Source organism: Cimex lectularius, unplaced genomic scaffold (assembly GCF_000648675.2).
Source record: "Cimex lectularius strain Harlan isolate CLEC.00 unplaced genomic scaffold, Clec_2.1 scaffold12, whole genome shotgun sequence".
NCBI classification, from domain to species: domain Eukaryota; kingdom Metazoa; phylum Arthropoda; class Insecta; order Hemiptera; family Cimicidae; genus Cimex; species Cimex lectularius.
Window position 1 is genome coordinate 978259 of NW_019392875.1, and position 17287 is coordinate 995545.

Consider the following 17287-nt stretch of genomic DNA (forward strand, 5'->3'; position numbering starts at 1 on the left):
CAACGATAAATTAAAAAAAACTTTAGCCTCCAAAACACTGTCTCAAATTCATTATTGTCTTTATCGTTATGAAACCTTTTCGTTATCATTTTGAATGGAATTAGTGGTTTTTATGAATAATAAATAGAAATTTTTGCAGTGTTTAAAAATCCTATATGTGGGTTATATTTAATTAAATTTACATTCTGAAAAAACCTTACATTACTTAAATGGAAGTGTCTATTATGTAAATGGTTTGTAACATTGATTTAAATCTTTTTTTAAGTACTTTTTAATATTATGTATACATTGTAAACCCCAATTAATTATTGTTGAATTTATTTAAAAAGATAGCGTTTCGTTAATCCGCACCTGTTTATAGTTTGGCTCGGCGAGTTTGCATCGGCGGATTACCGTAGATAAGAGAGTGAATCCTCTTTCGATTGATGTTCCGTCAAAGTAATTTTTTCGTATTTTTCCCCCCGTCGCCTCGTCACCATTTTTCGTCAGTCGTCATCAATATCATCATTCACCTGTTCATCGTTGGATCGTCGTTTTATGAGGGAAGGGGTACCACTTTATTAACTATTTGGACTGTTTACTAGCTAGTAATATCGGTCGACTTTGTAAATCATTAATTTAAGTTCATTTTAATTTTATTTATTTCGAATTCGGATTTAATTTTTATTTATTCATCATGGACAATCGTTTATGTTATTTTATTCGAAGGTGAGAATTTATTTTACGTGATATACTTCAAGTTTAAATCATTTATTTATTATATAAAATTATATGTTATTTTAATCAAAGAAAATTTATTAATTTATACTTATTTATTTTTCATTGTAATTTAATTGTTTTATTTTTAATGTGTTTTCTGTCAAGGTTTATGCTCGCTTTTACGTAGTCCTATTGTATTGAGAAAGAAGATTGGCATTGATAGAAACAAGATCGGAGGTTTGCTGGTCCAAAACGACCGGCCCGAAACGACTCCTCAACATATAAAATGTGGAAAATTTAGGAGACGACAAATAGGATAGGTCACCGCCGGCCCCCTGCGTGTTTGTACTTCTTTTCCTGGTCTTTCAAGCGTATTTTTCAACCTGTTTCGATCTGTTACTGACTCTCGAATTTTGTATGAAAACTAAATCGATATCCTAAAATGCCAGCCTCGCATTTGTACCTCAGGAATGGTTAGTGGTTGGTCACCCCTCCCAACCCTTAGCTACAAGGAGGGTGTCTGGGCGCAAAATAATGGTGTAGCCCTGAGGGCGTGGCAACCTGTCTAAAGCACAAGCTGCACTCGTGTCGGCCTTGGGTCGGCGGATGGCTTAGCAGGGGCACAGGAGGGTTAGGGTACCAGATCCTGTCTGCATAGACGGGGGAGGGTGCATAACCATCTGTACTACAGGGTAACAGAAATGTTCCAAGGTTCAGCCCCTGTTATACGTGGAATGGACTCGTAGTGGTCGTGGTGACGCCCCTCGCGGGAACTTAGAGAAGAGGCTGTCTTCTATCTGTGACCTTCGCACGAACTTGTGTATGACCATCGTTATACACCCGGCCTCACTGGATACGGAGGATCGGACGGCAGCGTATAAGCGTTGAGGACGCTCTGATTATGCTGAAAAATCCCTCGAATGCGTGAGTAGTGGCAGATGGGAATGGGTAGTGAATCGGTTGCTTCTATTCGAGTATGCTTTGCACGTAGGTGTAGGCTGAGCTCGATTGGAGGCTTTTACCGTAGGCGGTCTCCTCTAGGGGATGGTTAGCAATTCCACTTTAAACAAAACCGCGGCCGGAGCGTATCCGGTAGTTTCTACGATAGGGAAGACCCAATATTCTGGGAGATAGAGTGGCCTTCTCTATCTCGGGAGCGCGCGGGAGACCGGGCGGATGTATTTCGACTTAGGTAGCCCTTTGCGCATGGCATACGGTTCGATGCTTGCTACCCGACCACTCGGAATGGGCAAGCAGGGAGCGAAGTTTTCTTGGCCCCTCGGGGCTGAGCTGCCTCTACACAAACGCGGCGGCAGTAACACACTTCTGACGTATGCGGAGGTGCGTTAGCTCTCATCTTGCGAATCAAAACGTCCGATAAGGCCGAATAGGCTAGGACGTTAAAGATCGTTACTGTCCTGTTTAGGACGACCGAGTATACGGGAAAGCAATGTCTGTCGTATACAGAAAAATACTACATCCATTGAAGTCTGGTCATCTTCACTCTCCCAGAATACTCGACATTCTTCGGGTTTGAACCTAAACCAGTCTCGCTAATAACTTACTTTTACTTTCTAGACGTCACCCTTTCACCCAAGAGTACTTTAATAATAAATTGTTTCAATTAATTATTATTTTTATCTAAGGACTTAGTTGAGCTGAAATAGTTAGTGTCTCGAGAGGGATCCCAACCCACCATTTTCTGTTTAGTACGCAGCTGCTCTAACCCCTTGAACTATCATGAGTGGTTAGAGCAGCGGCGTATCTGGCCGAAGGTTGTGGGTTCGAATCCCGCTGGATTTCATTTCAACCAAAACCTTGCACAAAAAGATTAATTATAATATAGTTTGCTCTAAGAATTTAGATTGTAAAAATTATGGTCGAATCCCGCTCGTGACACTATTTTTAAACTCAATGAAGACCTTAGATAAAAAGAATAATTTATAAAAGTAATTAATGTGGTCATTTATGACCACTAAACATATATGGATTAATTTAATAATAAACATCCTTAAAAATATTATTAACTTTAAATTAAAGAGTAAGGCACTTATCTTTGTAACTCTTGATTTTTGAATTAGTAATTTTAGGCTAATATCACAACACATCACAGCGTTAATTAAACAAAATTAATTCTTCACCAAAACCAAGTTGAATTTAAATGAAATCTAAAAAGTCAAACGTGAAAGTCATACAAGTGAAATTTTTCCTATAAGATCGGTAATTTTATTACTGTGTATATTTTCTCTGTATCAAGCGGTTTTAATTAATAACTGTCTTAATATTGAAAGCTGAATAATTTTTTTAATTATTACGTATGAAAAACTCGCGAACCGATGGTCAAAATTTTTTTTATGAAAAGAGAAAATACAGACCTTATTTAATAAAAGATCTTCCTTTCTTTGTTCATAGTACTTTCAATGGGACAACTTAATTAATTTATTTAATTGTTTTCGTTATCCATTAGACTAACCCAAATAGTTTATTATTTATTTATGAACATTGAACTGTAATTATTTAAATATACTTTTTATAATTATTAAAGCAACAAATTAACGACAGGACCACGTTTAAAAGTTTCATTCATACTTTTTTCGTTGAAATTCAAAGAATTACAAGTATCCCGCATTAAAGTTTTAATTTTTTTCTTGTTTGATTAAAATAATATTGTTTAATTAATGCAGATAAATGAAATCAAATGCGTCCATGTCACGCCATTCGGAAGGAAATCTTCTCTCAAAATATATACAACAATGTTCCGATTGTGTTTGTTATATTGGGTTCAACCTAACTCCCGCTTAACATGAAATCAGCATACACATAAGACAAGACCGTAACATAAGCTACGGACAACTGTACAAATTTACAGGACGACAATCCAATGTATCGACGAAAAAAACTTACAGTCTATAAAACGCTACTACAACCGATTTGGACGTACGGTATAGAACTTAGGGCACCGCTAAGCTCCGCCTCCGATCCTTTCAGACTAAAGTCCTAAGAACAATTATAAAAATGTTCCGTATTATCTCTCAAATACTACCCTCTACAACGACCTAAAATCATATTTATCCAAAAATTAATTCCTGAAAAATTTACGAAGTTGCACAATAAACTTTCTAATCACCCCATAGCCTGCACAAGCCTTGCCCTATAAAACCCAACCCACCCCTACAATCCCATAAGGGGTTTCAAAAGGAAATTGCTCCCTTTCAAAATGAGGTAGTAAGTGAAAGATTCATTAGTGAAGTGAAATGGGAGAATATAATATTAAGTATTTTTTCCTGCCATTGTAAATATGTAAATACATACTTGTAAATATGCCTATCTATCCGGCAGTAGAGATCCGTCTATGTAGAGGGCAGAACAGTATTATCATTTTTAAATTTAAATATAAATAATTAAAGTAATTAATATAATAATTAATTAAAAGCAGTAACTATCCTTAACCTAGCCCTAGTCCTTACAGTAACCATACTTAACCTAACTCGTCTCTAACCCCAAACGTATCTATTTAATATACCTCGTCCATCCCCCCCAGCTCAAAATTAATATACATCCAATAACACTAACCCTAACCTACCAAAGCTAACCCGTCCCTAACTCGAACAAAAAACCAAACCTTCCCTAGCATAATCTGTCCACATCATCCTTCTCTAATCTAACCCTGCTAACCTTACCCAACCCACGTGTACACCCCGGTAACACGAAATCGAAGATGCCAAAATGCCACGCATAAAAATTTGTTTATCCAGCCAAAAAATATATCCATGTTAAAATAGATATAGATGGGGTTTTGCCTGTTCTGCTAAGGATTTTGCTACAAGTAGTTTGTTCAGAAGTCAATAATAAATATAAATAAAATAATAAATAATTCACTAGTTTTCGTGGTCCGCTTGACCAATTAATATCTTTCAATTAATTAAGGTTTTTAGTAGAGATAAAAAAGTCAGTTTCACGAGCGGGATTCGAACCCACGATCTTCAGCTAGATACGCAGCTGCTCTACCACTTGAGCTATCGTACCTATTATAATGGGCAAGTTACTAGAAAAGAAGTCCTGGACTTTTGAGAAATATACCCCTTCATCAGGAATTTTAAAGTATTAATAATAATTTACAATATAAAGAAATATGTACTTCTAATTGCAATATAGAAACTTACGGTTTCTTAATATCATAAAATTATATATTTAATATATGACGTCAAACATTCTTTCATTGAAAATTTGGAATAAAACTAGAATATAAACCATGAGTTCGTGGTCCAATTAACTTTTTTCAATTAATATTAATTAATTGAAAAAAGTTATTTATTAAGGTATTGGTTGAGATTGTTGAAAAATGGCAAAAAGGTGGGAAAACTCGAATGGTCGGTTGAAGTGGGAAGTTAGTGCCCGAGTGGATCGAGGTCACGACAGCTCAAGTGGTAGAACAGCGGCGTATCTAGCCGAAGATCGTGGGTTCGAATCCCGCTCGTGACAGTGACTTTTTTTATCTTAACTAAAAACCTTAATTAATTGAATAATAAATAATAATAAATAGTAATTTAAAATAAAGTATGAATATCATTTGAATTTCATAAAAATTACAGTGACCATAACTTCTAAATTAAGCCATCATTTCTTGTCTTGACAGTGAAATAATCACATCTTTATTTATACAGCTTTAAATACATATCTCTTTATTTAATATCTAATTATTGTTGTTGTTCCCTTGTTCGTCTATATACATATATCCGCTGATTAAATAACAAAGCTCTGTGATATGAGGGCTATAAATATTTTTTTCTTCCAATGAAAAGGCCTGTACTTCAATTAAAATTCGGCTATTTTAAAAGAGATTCAAGGCTGACAAATACATCAAAAGATCGTTCTGAAACCGCTATCACGGCTGGTTGGAATTTGGCACTTCCGGCCACGTCAATCATTCGGCCGGGCGATTGTCGGAATGGTCCCTCTTCCGTAATCGGCATTCCAAAAGGTACATCAACAGAATTTCGACACCTATTTTTTTATGGAAGTGTGAGAAAAAAAACGGTTTCGTATCAATTGTTTTCGCTAGGTCTGACAAATCGCTTTAAAAAAAAAAGATTTATTTCCTAATAGCGATGTTGTATGCTTCCTACTGCGGAGTAATTCCGCCGACCAATATTTATGGACAGGATCGGTTAAACGGTTTTATTTTGACAAATGCTGATTTGTTGACAATAATAATATTTAGAATGAATTATAAGAAAGCGATATAAGATTAAGAATGATAAAGAAAATTCCTGAATGTATAAACGGAAAATTTTTAGACTAGGATAAGGCGCATATGTCAGGATAGAAGAATCACCCCTCCGGAGTTACATTACTCCTTTATTTCTTTTTTCCTACGGATCTTTCTACCAAGATGGATGTGACTTCTAACATTAAGAGTTCGGATCGACTTGCACCAGGGAAGTCTTTTAAAAGTCAAGATTCCCTGAGAGAGAAGGCTGATTGTAATGCAATCCGATAAGAGCGAGTTTGACCAGGTGAACCCCGTTTATTACGAAATTTTTCGAAAGCCTGTTCTTAAACCGAGTAATCCTTAATACTAGATTTAATTAATACTCTTTAAAAATGTTTTATATGTTATTTTTGGTCAAAGAGGATGTCCATTTCATTGTACTTCCCCTGTCAAAATATCACGTAACATCCTTTTCAAATGCTTATATCTCCTTACTTCCTTAACTTCGGTCGTCACCTGCTCATAAAGCAAACACGTAAGCCGAGACTTTACCGGTAGATGCGGGCATTTAAGACCAGGTTCACAAGTTTTATTAACATAAACAAAAGCAACACATTTTCTTTTATTGCGTACAACCTGAAATTGGAATTAACGAGAATTAAGGTAATTATTATATGCGCATCTGGTTGAGGAAAGAGCGTGTTAACATTTCTGAAAACTTTGTAAAAGTTTTTAATTTTTACAATGATATACTTAACCTAGTCGCTGCTTTAATGTGAAATAATTTGACATTTTGTACTCCAACTCCAGCTATATTTCCGTTGGATCTTTCCCCAATTTGAACGGGATTAATTAAGCCGAGAGTTGAGAAACTCAAGTAGGCAAACTCCCGTTTGCTATTGTCGATTAAAGTCGGCTCATAATTCGAAACTCGCTTTCAAAAACATAATTTACTTCATAAATATTTCGCACAAACTCTACAATCATTAATATAATTAATCAGCTAAGAGAATATCGACAGGAGTTTGTTTTCGTAGTAAACGTTTGTAATGTTTAATTCATAAAATAGTACAATACATAGTTGAATATATATTTATTCAAACATAGTAATAAAGGAATACAAGAATACAATTAAAAGAACTTTCCGTATTCATTAATTTTATAATTTAAACACACACACACACACACACACACACACGCGCGCACACACACACACACACACACACACACACACACACACACACACACACACACACGCGCCCTTTTATCTTATTATATTTAAACTATTTTTCTAGTTCTTTCCCTAGATGTATCTGTCTTTCTTTTTTTCTCTCTCTGTTTCTTTAACTTTTTCTATCTAACTCTTTCTCCTTCTAAAAAAAAAGTTATTAAGCGTAATATATTGTAGACTCTCATGTTCGCAAAACAGTATAATATATTTGTTTTTAAATGTAAGAAATATATGATACAGAATTACATACTCTATATACATAATTTTCTTACTTTTACACACTCAATAAAAATATAAAGGTATTGTTAGGTATTTCTAGGGGATTTATATGTTATTTAAAGCTTCCTTACACAACCACAACATATTGGCGAGTAGTCTAAGTTATATAACGTAATGTGCACACTTTCTTACGAGAACACGCCACGTTGAGTGGGTTATAACAGTTGCACTTTACGATGCTGTTTTATTAAATAGACTACCAGACCCAAATGTGAACTTTTATTTTTATTTCAATTCCACTTGCGGAGAAAACATTATAAACACGACCAAGACTTTATTTGCTTTTTGTGTTATTATTTTGTTGTTGTTGGGAGAGTAAATTGATGGTATGTTGATGGTAAAGTCTTAGACATTTCGGTCTGTGTGCTTTGCGAGGGCGAGTTTATTTTTACATATTTAGAACGTGCATATCAGAGTTTTACACGTTAATACACGTTTTATTAAATTTGTTAAAACACATTTAAATTCTAGAAGTACAACCACTTCGTGCCAGTTCTGAATACCTCCCTACCAAGGGGAAGACGAGAGGGTTCATGAAGAATCTGCTAAAATAAGTGTAGTAACATTATGAATTATTAACAATAATTTTAAATTCACTAGTTTTCGTGGTCCGCTTGACTAATTAATATCTTTCAAGTAATTAAGGTTTTTAGTTGAGATAAAAAAAGTCACAATCCAAGAACCTCCTAACAAACTTAGGAAGGAAAGAGATAACAGATTGTATTAAAGGAAGAAGAAAAAAATTGCAATTCTTAACAGGGCACTGCAAACTTAATTGATATCTGAAGAAGATTGGCTTGAACCAACAATGCACGTGCAGATTCTGCAAAGAAGCAGAGGAAACACCAACACACCTACTATCAAACTGCAGGAGGAAGTTTTTGGGACATACTAACCGTAGAAGAGATTCAACCACTGAAACCTGGCCTACTAATCAAGTTGCTCGATGAACGAGGACTAGTAGAACAAAACAGGGTATACAATAACTTACAATTAATTAAGGTTTTTAGTTGAGATAAAAATGTCAATGGCACGAGCGGGATTCGAACCCACGATCTTCGGCTAGATACGCCGCTGCTCTACCACTTGAGCTATCGTGACTTCGGTCCACTCGGACACCAACTTCCCATCTCAACCCCACCTACCTTATGAATTTTCCCTCCTTTTTATCTCCACTAAAAACCTTAATTAATTGTAATATATTAATTGGTCAAGCGGACCACGAAATTAGTGAATTTAAGTATACAATAACTCTTAAAGGGTACAGCATAATACACTCCCCGACTAATAACATCTATCTATCTAGCTGCAGTTATAGCTCCTAATAGCCAGTTAAATATACTTGTATTTATTATTTTCATAAAAATAATTGTATTGGAATTGAAACATGAACGAAAAACTGCGATGAGAATTTGTCGCACACTAATAAAAATTGTCTTATTTAATATTAACAAAGAGACACCAAATCGTACCCACAAAAACGCATAATTACCAAACAAAATATATAAAAGATACGTTACGTTATGGATTAGGAATTAGGCGTAAATTCCCATTTGGAAAGGTTTTTATTATTTGGTTCGGTAGCGCTGTTAATTTCAAGGGCGCCCTCACGAAGAAAAAGAGTTTTCCCGCGCGCCGTCTGTTTCAAATCGATTAATCAATCCAAACCGGGCGCTCACCTGTTGTTTTCAGTTAATAAAATCGCATGGCCAAACCGATTTCGCCATGCGTCCCGGTTGTGATTTTCCGACTTTTCTTTCGGTTTTTCCTCACCCTTGCCTTTTCTCCTCTTCCTGTTTACCCGCTTCACCCTCTGTTATGCCGACAACCACGCGAGTGCAAGCCCTGGAACCCGAAACATAGTCTCATCTCTGTGTGGAATCGTCCAACGGTGAGTTAACTTATTTCCGTTGATTCTTTAACCCGCCTTTTTCACCACTTATAATGTTTCACTTTCTTTTTAATTTAATATTTACTAATTCCGCTGGTCCTCCGATCAAGGATTTAGTTTTATTTTTTGTCGGCATAATTAATATTTGAACCTCGTCGGTATTGCTCAACCCTCGCGTACTATGCGAAAGGCCACGAGCCACGACCTGCCATATCGTTTCGTCTTGTTATTTTGTTTTATTATGTGTTCAATTTGAAGGTCGACTAGTTAATAACATTTTTATGTCATAACATCTGAAGAGGGGGAGGGGGCAGCAACCCGAAATCGATCCTTGCTAAAATAAGGGCTACTGTCAACGGGTATAAGTGGACTGTATATTTAAATAAAAAAATAAATAATCCAACGTACATAAAATAGAATGGAAATAGAAATGGAGACTCACCTCGAGCCGCTGCCTCTGTCGCATCGTGGGGTGCAGGGGCGAAGATGTGAAAAGGGCGGTTGTGAGAGTACCCTGTGAAACCGGAAACCCTTTATTTCGCGACTAGAAACGACATCGACAAAGGGTGAAATTCGCCACCATGATCGCGAATAAAAAGAAAATTATTACATACTTTTATATTATATTGCTCAAACGGTACAACTTTGCCCAATGCAAATACGGGAGGGGGTCGAGAAGGGAGAAGGGATAAGTACTCGGACCACCGGCAGGAATCACCTGACTCCACCCCTTCAGCGAATGGCACAGGAGCGCAAACTACTTTTTATGAAAGTGTGTTTTTGGTTGTCTCCGCCCGTGGAATTGAATGGGTCAAAATAAAAAACTTAATATATTAATAATAGATAAAACATTAATCGTCAATTATTACCAATAACAGAATGAAGCTTCTCATAAGTGATAATAATTATTATTCGGTCGCGATGTTAATTTCGAGGGCACCCACCCCAAGAAAAAGGTTTTCCTGCGCGCCCTCTCTTTCAGATCGATTAATTAATCGAAGCCGGCCACTCACCTGTTGTTTTCAGTTAGTAAAAATGCATGGCCGCCCCTCTTTCGCCATGCGTCTCGGTTGTGATTTTCCGACTTTTCCTTCGGTTTTTCCTCACCCTTGCCTTTTCGCCTCTTCCTGTTTACCCGCTTCACCCTCTGTCATGCCGACAACCACGCGAGTGCTATCCCTGGAACCCGAAACATAGAGGAATCTCTGTGTGGAATCGCCGAACGGTGAGTTACCTTATTTCCGTTGAGTCTAACCCCCCCCCCTTTTTAACCGTTTATAGTTCTCCTCTTTTCTTTTAATTTAATGTCCTTGTAATTTAACACAATACGCTTCAAAAAATATTCTGGGTCTCACTTTCTTCGAAGCCTATCTGTTTTATATTGTGAGAGCTGTGTCGAGGAATTGGGTCAGCCATCGTAATCTTTATGCGACTTGAAGTGCCCTTCCCCGTTGCCTTCGAATTTCTTATCAGTTCTTCCGTTTTATTTTTACTATTTTCTCTATTTTTCAAATATTCTCGAATGATGGTTGGATTTGCTTTCGCCTATTATGTAGAATCTATGCATATTTGTATATTCATACGCCAAAAATTTGCCTAATTTGCCTTACCCCGTGTAGGATTAGATAGGTTAACAATAAATTGGATATGGGTGCCAACCGCATTAAAAATAAAATTAACTCTAAAGTAAGATTTAGGTTTGTGTCTCCCAACAACTAAACAGAATCTCTTACCCTTAATAATTTCGTCAGGCCAATTAACCTTATAATTATCAAATTCTAAGTAAATTGGACGCAATGTTTACATAATCAGGAAGATACATTTGTTACTAACGAAACTCAAGATTCAAACAAATTTATACACACAAAAAACGATAACTTAATTTTCTACGATGTCACACTATAACTAACTTAATAATCTTATATTACGAACCAAACTTTCCTGAGAACTCGTGTCGGTCTACACTTCTCGATTCTGTGGCTTTGGAAATCCTAGATTCAAGGAAGTCGTATTTGTCGGATAGTTTCATGAAAATGAATGAGATTTGTCTTTCTTTGCAAAGGAAGTGTATCACAAATTTCGATGCTAATGAAGTTTGCGACTTCAAAAGTAAAATCCAGTTTTAGGTTGAATCTGTTGAGAAGGAGGAGGTGGAGTGTTTTCCTTTGTTAAATAGTTGTTTAAAGAAAAACAAAAGCTTGCGAACGATACGTCGGTAGATGAAATATGTGAGCACCTTCGAAGTTTGGAGATGTCCTTTGCGTACTATTTCCCAACAGCTCGAGATACAATGCTGCAAGAACATGTTGGTCAAAACGTTTTTAGTTTCGACAAAGCCAATCAATCTATCTTCAAGTGACTACGAGTGTTTGATAGACATTACTTAAGATTCCACCTTGAAATCTACTTCCGAGGCTGATACTCTCATTTTTGGCTCCGTCTGGAAAACAAAATTTCAACCGCTTGTTGAAAAAGCAAAACGTGTTCTTCTTCCATTTTCCACGACTTACTAAGAGAATCCGGATTATCTATCTATACAGCCACCAAAATTAAATCCCGAAGCTGTCTAAATGCTGAACCCAACCACCTTTCTCCAGCTAAATTGGAGAAAATCCTCATAAATTAAACGCATCATATCCTAATTTTGCAGGATGAAACAACCTTACTCTTCCCATTAGTCATCAATCATTAATGCTTAAATTATTACTTTTGAATTTGGCTCGAATGTTTCCTATCTATTGATTCCGTTCGGTACCATTTATTTTTGCGTTCCGGATTTTGAAAAAAAAGTTAAGTATGTCAATCTAACGTTTATGTTAACAGTGATATCCCCCTCCATCACCTAGTTACGAATGGACTGGCTAATTTATAAAACTTTAATTTACTACATACTATAAATATCTAATTTTAAAATAGAAAGGATAGCTGGAGTGAGTATGTCGTTCAATCTTTATAAAAAGATCCTACTCACAGTTAGTCCTGACTGTCCTAACTGCCCTTTTTTAAGTTCTAACTGTGAGTAAGAACTATTTTTTGTATAGATCTAATTTTAAAAACTTGAATAAGAGGGCTATGCCTTGGATTTTTTCTATGAAAGGGGTGCGCTTGCTAAAACGCTTGGGGAGCCCCGATGTAACAGTTTTAGATATAGATTTTTATAAGAAATAGTTTCATTATGTTTTTTAGTGAAATTCTTTTGGTATAAATATTTTAATAAGCTCAGATGCGAAATATGTGAACTAGAACATTCAGATTACACAATAATTTCAATAAATTCGTGGTTAGATTGATTCTATCTATCTATTATTCTGTCTTATTTTCTCAGGGAATAATTTAAAAACTATGTACGTAAATTATGACAAATATCGTTAAACTCTGGTTGCATAGAAACTTTTTATTATTGGACACTGAGAGAAAAAGTTTAATTAATTTTTCTTTGAAGAACAATGTTAATTTAAAGTCTTAGAAAATTTGATTTCATAATTGAAGCAATAACAGAAATTGAAATTTAAATTTATTAGATTGCGTGGTCAGCTTGACCAAATAAATTCTTTTCAATTCATTAAGGTTTTGGTTGAGATAAAAAAGTCAGTGTCACAAGCAGGATTCGAACAGACGACCGTCAGTTTAAAGTCACGATAGCTCAAGTAGTAGAGCAGCGACGTATTTAGCCGAAGGTCGTGTGTTCGAAACCCGCTTGTGACACTGACTTTTTATCTCAACCAAAACCTTAATTAATCGAAAAGTATTTGTAATTTTCATCCTCTTTCCTTCTGAAATAGCTCTGAAATAGCCTTAAATATCTTGGAATCATTTTTGCCAAGTGCTTGTCATTTCAATTTCATATTGAAGCTTTAGTAAAAATATTCCGAAAACTATTTTTTAAAGTTAGAATGCTTAGAATGACATTAGACTTTGAAACTTCAAAATCAGTATACTTTGCGCTGCCCAATCTGTACTGTCATATGGCATCATTGCTTGTGGTGGAGCAAGAAATTGCTACATAAAAACATTAAAGATTGCTAATAATACTTTATTGAAAATTATTTAAAAAAACTCTATTATGATATGAAGTTGCACAATTTAAAATAAATATTCCCAAAAAAAATCACTTTCACATATTCACCTCTTTAAATGCAATTAAATCCCTCCTTCCCATAATACTTTATTAATAACTAGAAATTTGCATACATGTCAGATGCCTAAAGTTAAAACTGCCGCATTCACTTAATTTTGCATTGAGAGTTTTACATAAAAATAAAAATAATTACCACGGTTGTTATAACTTTATGTCCTTTATAAAAGCCGCAATAAATAAAATTATCCAACAGTATAATTATAATTAATTTTTTTTTAGTTTTTGTTTATGTACAAGTGTATTTTTTCTTGTCATAATTTATAATGTTCTGAACCTCCTGCTAACAAATACAAAATTTTACTTACTGCAAGCAAGCGGTTCTGTACAGGTTTTGTTGTATTTATTTCAATTTAATTTAATTAGTATAGAATGCAATTTCTGTTCTATTCTATCTGCAGTGATCAAATAGAAAAACAATCGTAAATATTCACATTCCCGCTATTATGGCTAAAAATAATGTGAATGTTATTTATAAACCGATGTGAATCAGTAAGGTTAAAAGAAGCTTTTTCGTTTGATGTCGGGTCATTATCCTACAAAAAGGAGTCCGTTAATTAAGCTAACAATGGCAAAGCTCGAATCGTTGTCTGATTTAATAATGAGATACAACAAAAAATCATGAACGGAAGGCTGCAAATTGTCAATTAAAGCTTTTTTGAAGATAAGGCCTCTGGACTTTTTCTGACGCCTAAGGGGACCGGTGGCCGCAATTGAAAGAAATTGACACGGCACTCATCAATGGAAGGGGCGGGATCGGATCTCAGCGACCCTGAATTTGGTCCCAACCCCCTTCAAAAATGAGTTTCTTCGATGGAAGAACATCGGTACAACGGGGGCTCAAGTTCACATTTGTGTTGCNAAAAAAAAAAAAAAAAAAAAAAAAAAAAAAAAAAAAAAAAGATAAGGCGTATAAAAAAAAGATAGAATTAATAAGGATCGTGAATATCTCCGATCCGAAGAGCGTGAGAAAACCTGTATAAGTGGGCTTCCTAGTCTGCAAAACGAGTAATTCCTCTAATGTTTGCAATCCGGGGATAATATGTTGTCCAATTTATTCATCACTCTTCAATTCTCCTATTCACGCCTCCTCGCTCCATACTGTATGATGGGAGAAGATTGCCCTATTATAACACCAGAAATACAACGGAAGGAACGGGGAGTTTTTTCGTTCTCTTTGTTGCTTTTTACACTGTATGTTGCAATTAATTTATCTTTTCACCAAGTGGTCCTTTCTCACGGTACAACTCGAAAACAAAAACAGTTATTCCCCCAACCGATTTTGCATCATTATGGAGATCTTTGGTATATTCAACTACCTTGTTCCTTTTTAGTACTCTTGCTAATAATTAAGCGATATCTAATTGTTTTTATGTATAGTTTCAGTTTCTTTACATAATTATTCTATCCATCGAGTTGTTAAGTTTAACAGGTAGTTCGATTCTTGGTGAATCATGAATATGAAACTGGGTTAAAATGTAAGGGTTACCCTTGGAATTTTCTTTCATGTTCTGAATTGAACAATTTTGCAGTAAGCAAAATAGGCGGAGCTAAAAATATGCACGACAGGAATTATATATTATTACAATTATTCCGCCGGATCAATAAAATCCCATGAATTCATTACATGTTTCTATTCCAACCAGATTTCTTCTGGTTACTACATATGCTTTTTACGTGGCAATTCTTTTTATTTTACTTGCGAACTACTTTATTGTAGATCGCCCTAACATGTTCTTGTTCCTATAGCCATAGTTTCTACAAGAAGCTGTAACTGGAGAAGTGTAATTCCTTTTCTGAATATGTATTAGATGGTATTACAGTTGATTTAAAGAGAAACGTACTGCCGTGTTTCGCAAAAGTAAAAAGAGAAATTAGATGTTTTCATACGACTGCTTGTTTGTACTACACTGCTTTGTAAGGTTCGGATAGTTTGGAGGAGAGTGATAAAGAGTATATATGTGAGAGGAAAAGTAGTGGAAAGAAAAAAATGGTTTTACCCTCTTTCACAACTCGTCGCAAAGGTGTTCGATAGGGCTTAAGTCGGACTACTTGTTAGCCACTTCAAACATTGAATTAAAGCCTGTTCCTTGTTAACTATTCAAAGATTTATTTAAAAAATTTAATTGTAAAAACAAATGGGAGATTTTCTCTTGTTTTTATTTACCAACGATTCTAGCTATGTGCGGTCTTGCATTGTCATGTAAAAATAAAACCGTCGCCAGTTAGTGGCATATAAGAAACAACTTCTTCTGAAAACACATCTTCAAGGTGTCTCTTAGATGTTAAGGAACCTTCGATGAAGATCAGGTTTGTGCGACCATCTATAGAAATGCCTGCGCAAACCATAATACCACCACCTTCTCTCACCAATAGCTTCTCCGGAGTAAAAATATTGCCGGAATATTTCGCTCTCCTGTTCTTCTCCAAAGCCTTTCTCGGCCATCAGAAGAACTGAGACAAAACCTTGACTCATACGAAAACCAGATTTTAGTCCACTCTTTCTCAGAACAATTGATGTGATTTTTGGCGAAATTTATTCGAACCGTTCTCTTTTGTCAGAATTTTCGGACCAGTGGCAGGCTTTCTCGCAAGAAATACACTTTATGAAAGTCTTCGCCTTACAGTGCGTAAACTGACATTTCTAAATTTCAGAAGTGATTGTTTCATCTCAACTGCGGTAGAATGTCAGTTAAGGTATATTCGAAAAAATAAATCGATATCTGTCTGAGATGTGTCACGATGGCGACATGCCTTATTGCACAACCTCCAGTCTCTTTGTAGCGATGGTAGACCCTGCGGACCGTTGTTCTGGGAATGTTAACCACCATGGCCACATAGGCTTGGCTTCTTCTATCTTCCAACACTACTATGATTCTAGCCGAAATTATATCACATAAAACCAACGCTCAAACAAATTTGAAACTTAAAAATGTCACAACTTAAAAAAATTAAAGCACTGGAACGTTAGAAAGAAAGTTTACACAAAAACCAATAAAGAAGAGATTGACTATTCAAAAAGATTTATTTACAAAATTCAATTGTAAAGACAAATGGGAGATTTTCTCTGGTTTTTACTTACCTCTAATCCTTTAAAACGGGCCAAAGGTTGTAAGATATTCAATGGACGATTTTGTGTAGCCAGTTTGTAGCTCCTCAATGAGATATGTAGATAGAGAAATAGAGGGAGTGAGAGAGATTTAAGGAGAGAACTGGAGAAATAACGTAATAAGGGTAATAAGATAACAGGGTATGCTATAAAGATAGAGATATAGATAGAAAAAGAGAGAGAGAGAAATAAGATGGGATGAGAAGGGTGTAAAGAGAAATAGTTAAAGAGAGAGGGAGTTAGAGAGTAGCGAGAGTGAGAGGGAGAGAATAATCTGGCTGCTGGAATCATTGTGTATGAACATCTTATCTCATAAAAAATATGAATCTCACATTTATTAATGATTAAATCATAGTTTAAACCATAAACTGGTTGTTTTATTTGAGGCTTGCTTTGTTAACTTTCTCAATTGTAAAGTCTCTTAGAAACGGAACCATTCCCCTAATTTTACACTTTTTTTCTTTAGATAGGAAACGAAGTTGTTCGACGAATTTTTACTAAAACGTTCAACAGATTTAGCTTAATAGAGGTGAAAGCCTATCTTTTCCCAGACGCACACAAGAGCATATGTCGTTCAAAGTAATCGAAAGTTATCTTCAAAATAGTTGGTGTAGTTTTACAAAATAAGGTGTAATTCTTTCACCAATATTTAATAATTGGATTGCCTAATGCGAGCCGATTGTTGATGGAATTGTAAGAAAATTGTGCATCTCACAGTTCATACAGGTAAG

The 17287-nt window shown here is 35.4% G+C and overlaps 1 protein-coding gene across 5 annotated transcripts in view; it reads left to right on the plus strand.

The window, feature by feature from the left end:
- LOC106665834 (dual specificity tyrosine-phosphorylation-regulated kinase 4-like) overlaps nucleotides 1-17287 on the plus strand; it is a 348487-nt gene that overhangs the window by 16483 nt on the left and 314717 nt on the right. For 2 of the 5 annotated variants that reach the window (XM_014392606.2, XM_014392605.2), the window contains exon 1: nucleotides 10337-10537. The exons of the other annotated variants lie outside the window; for them this stretch is intronic. In XM_014392606.2, coding sequence (XP_014248092.2) covers nucleotides 10352-10537 — 186 coding nt within the window. In that variant the 5' untranslated portion in view covers nucleotides 10337-10351. Of the gene's footprint in view, nucleotides 1-10336; nucleotides 10538-17287 lie in introns of those variants that run through there. 5 annotated transcript variants of the gene reach the window in all.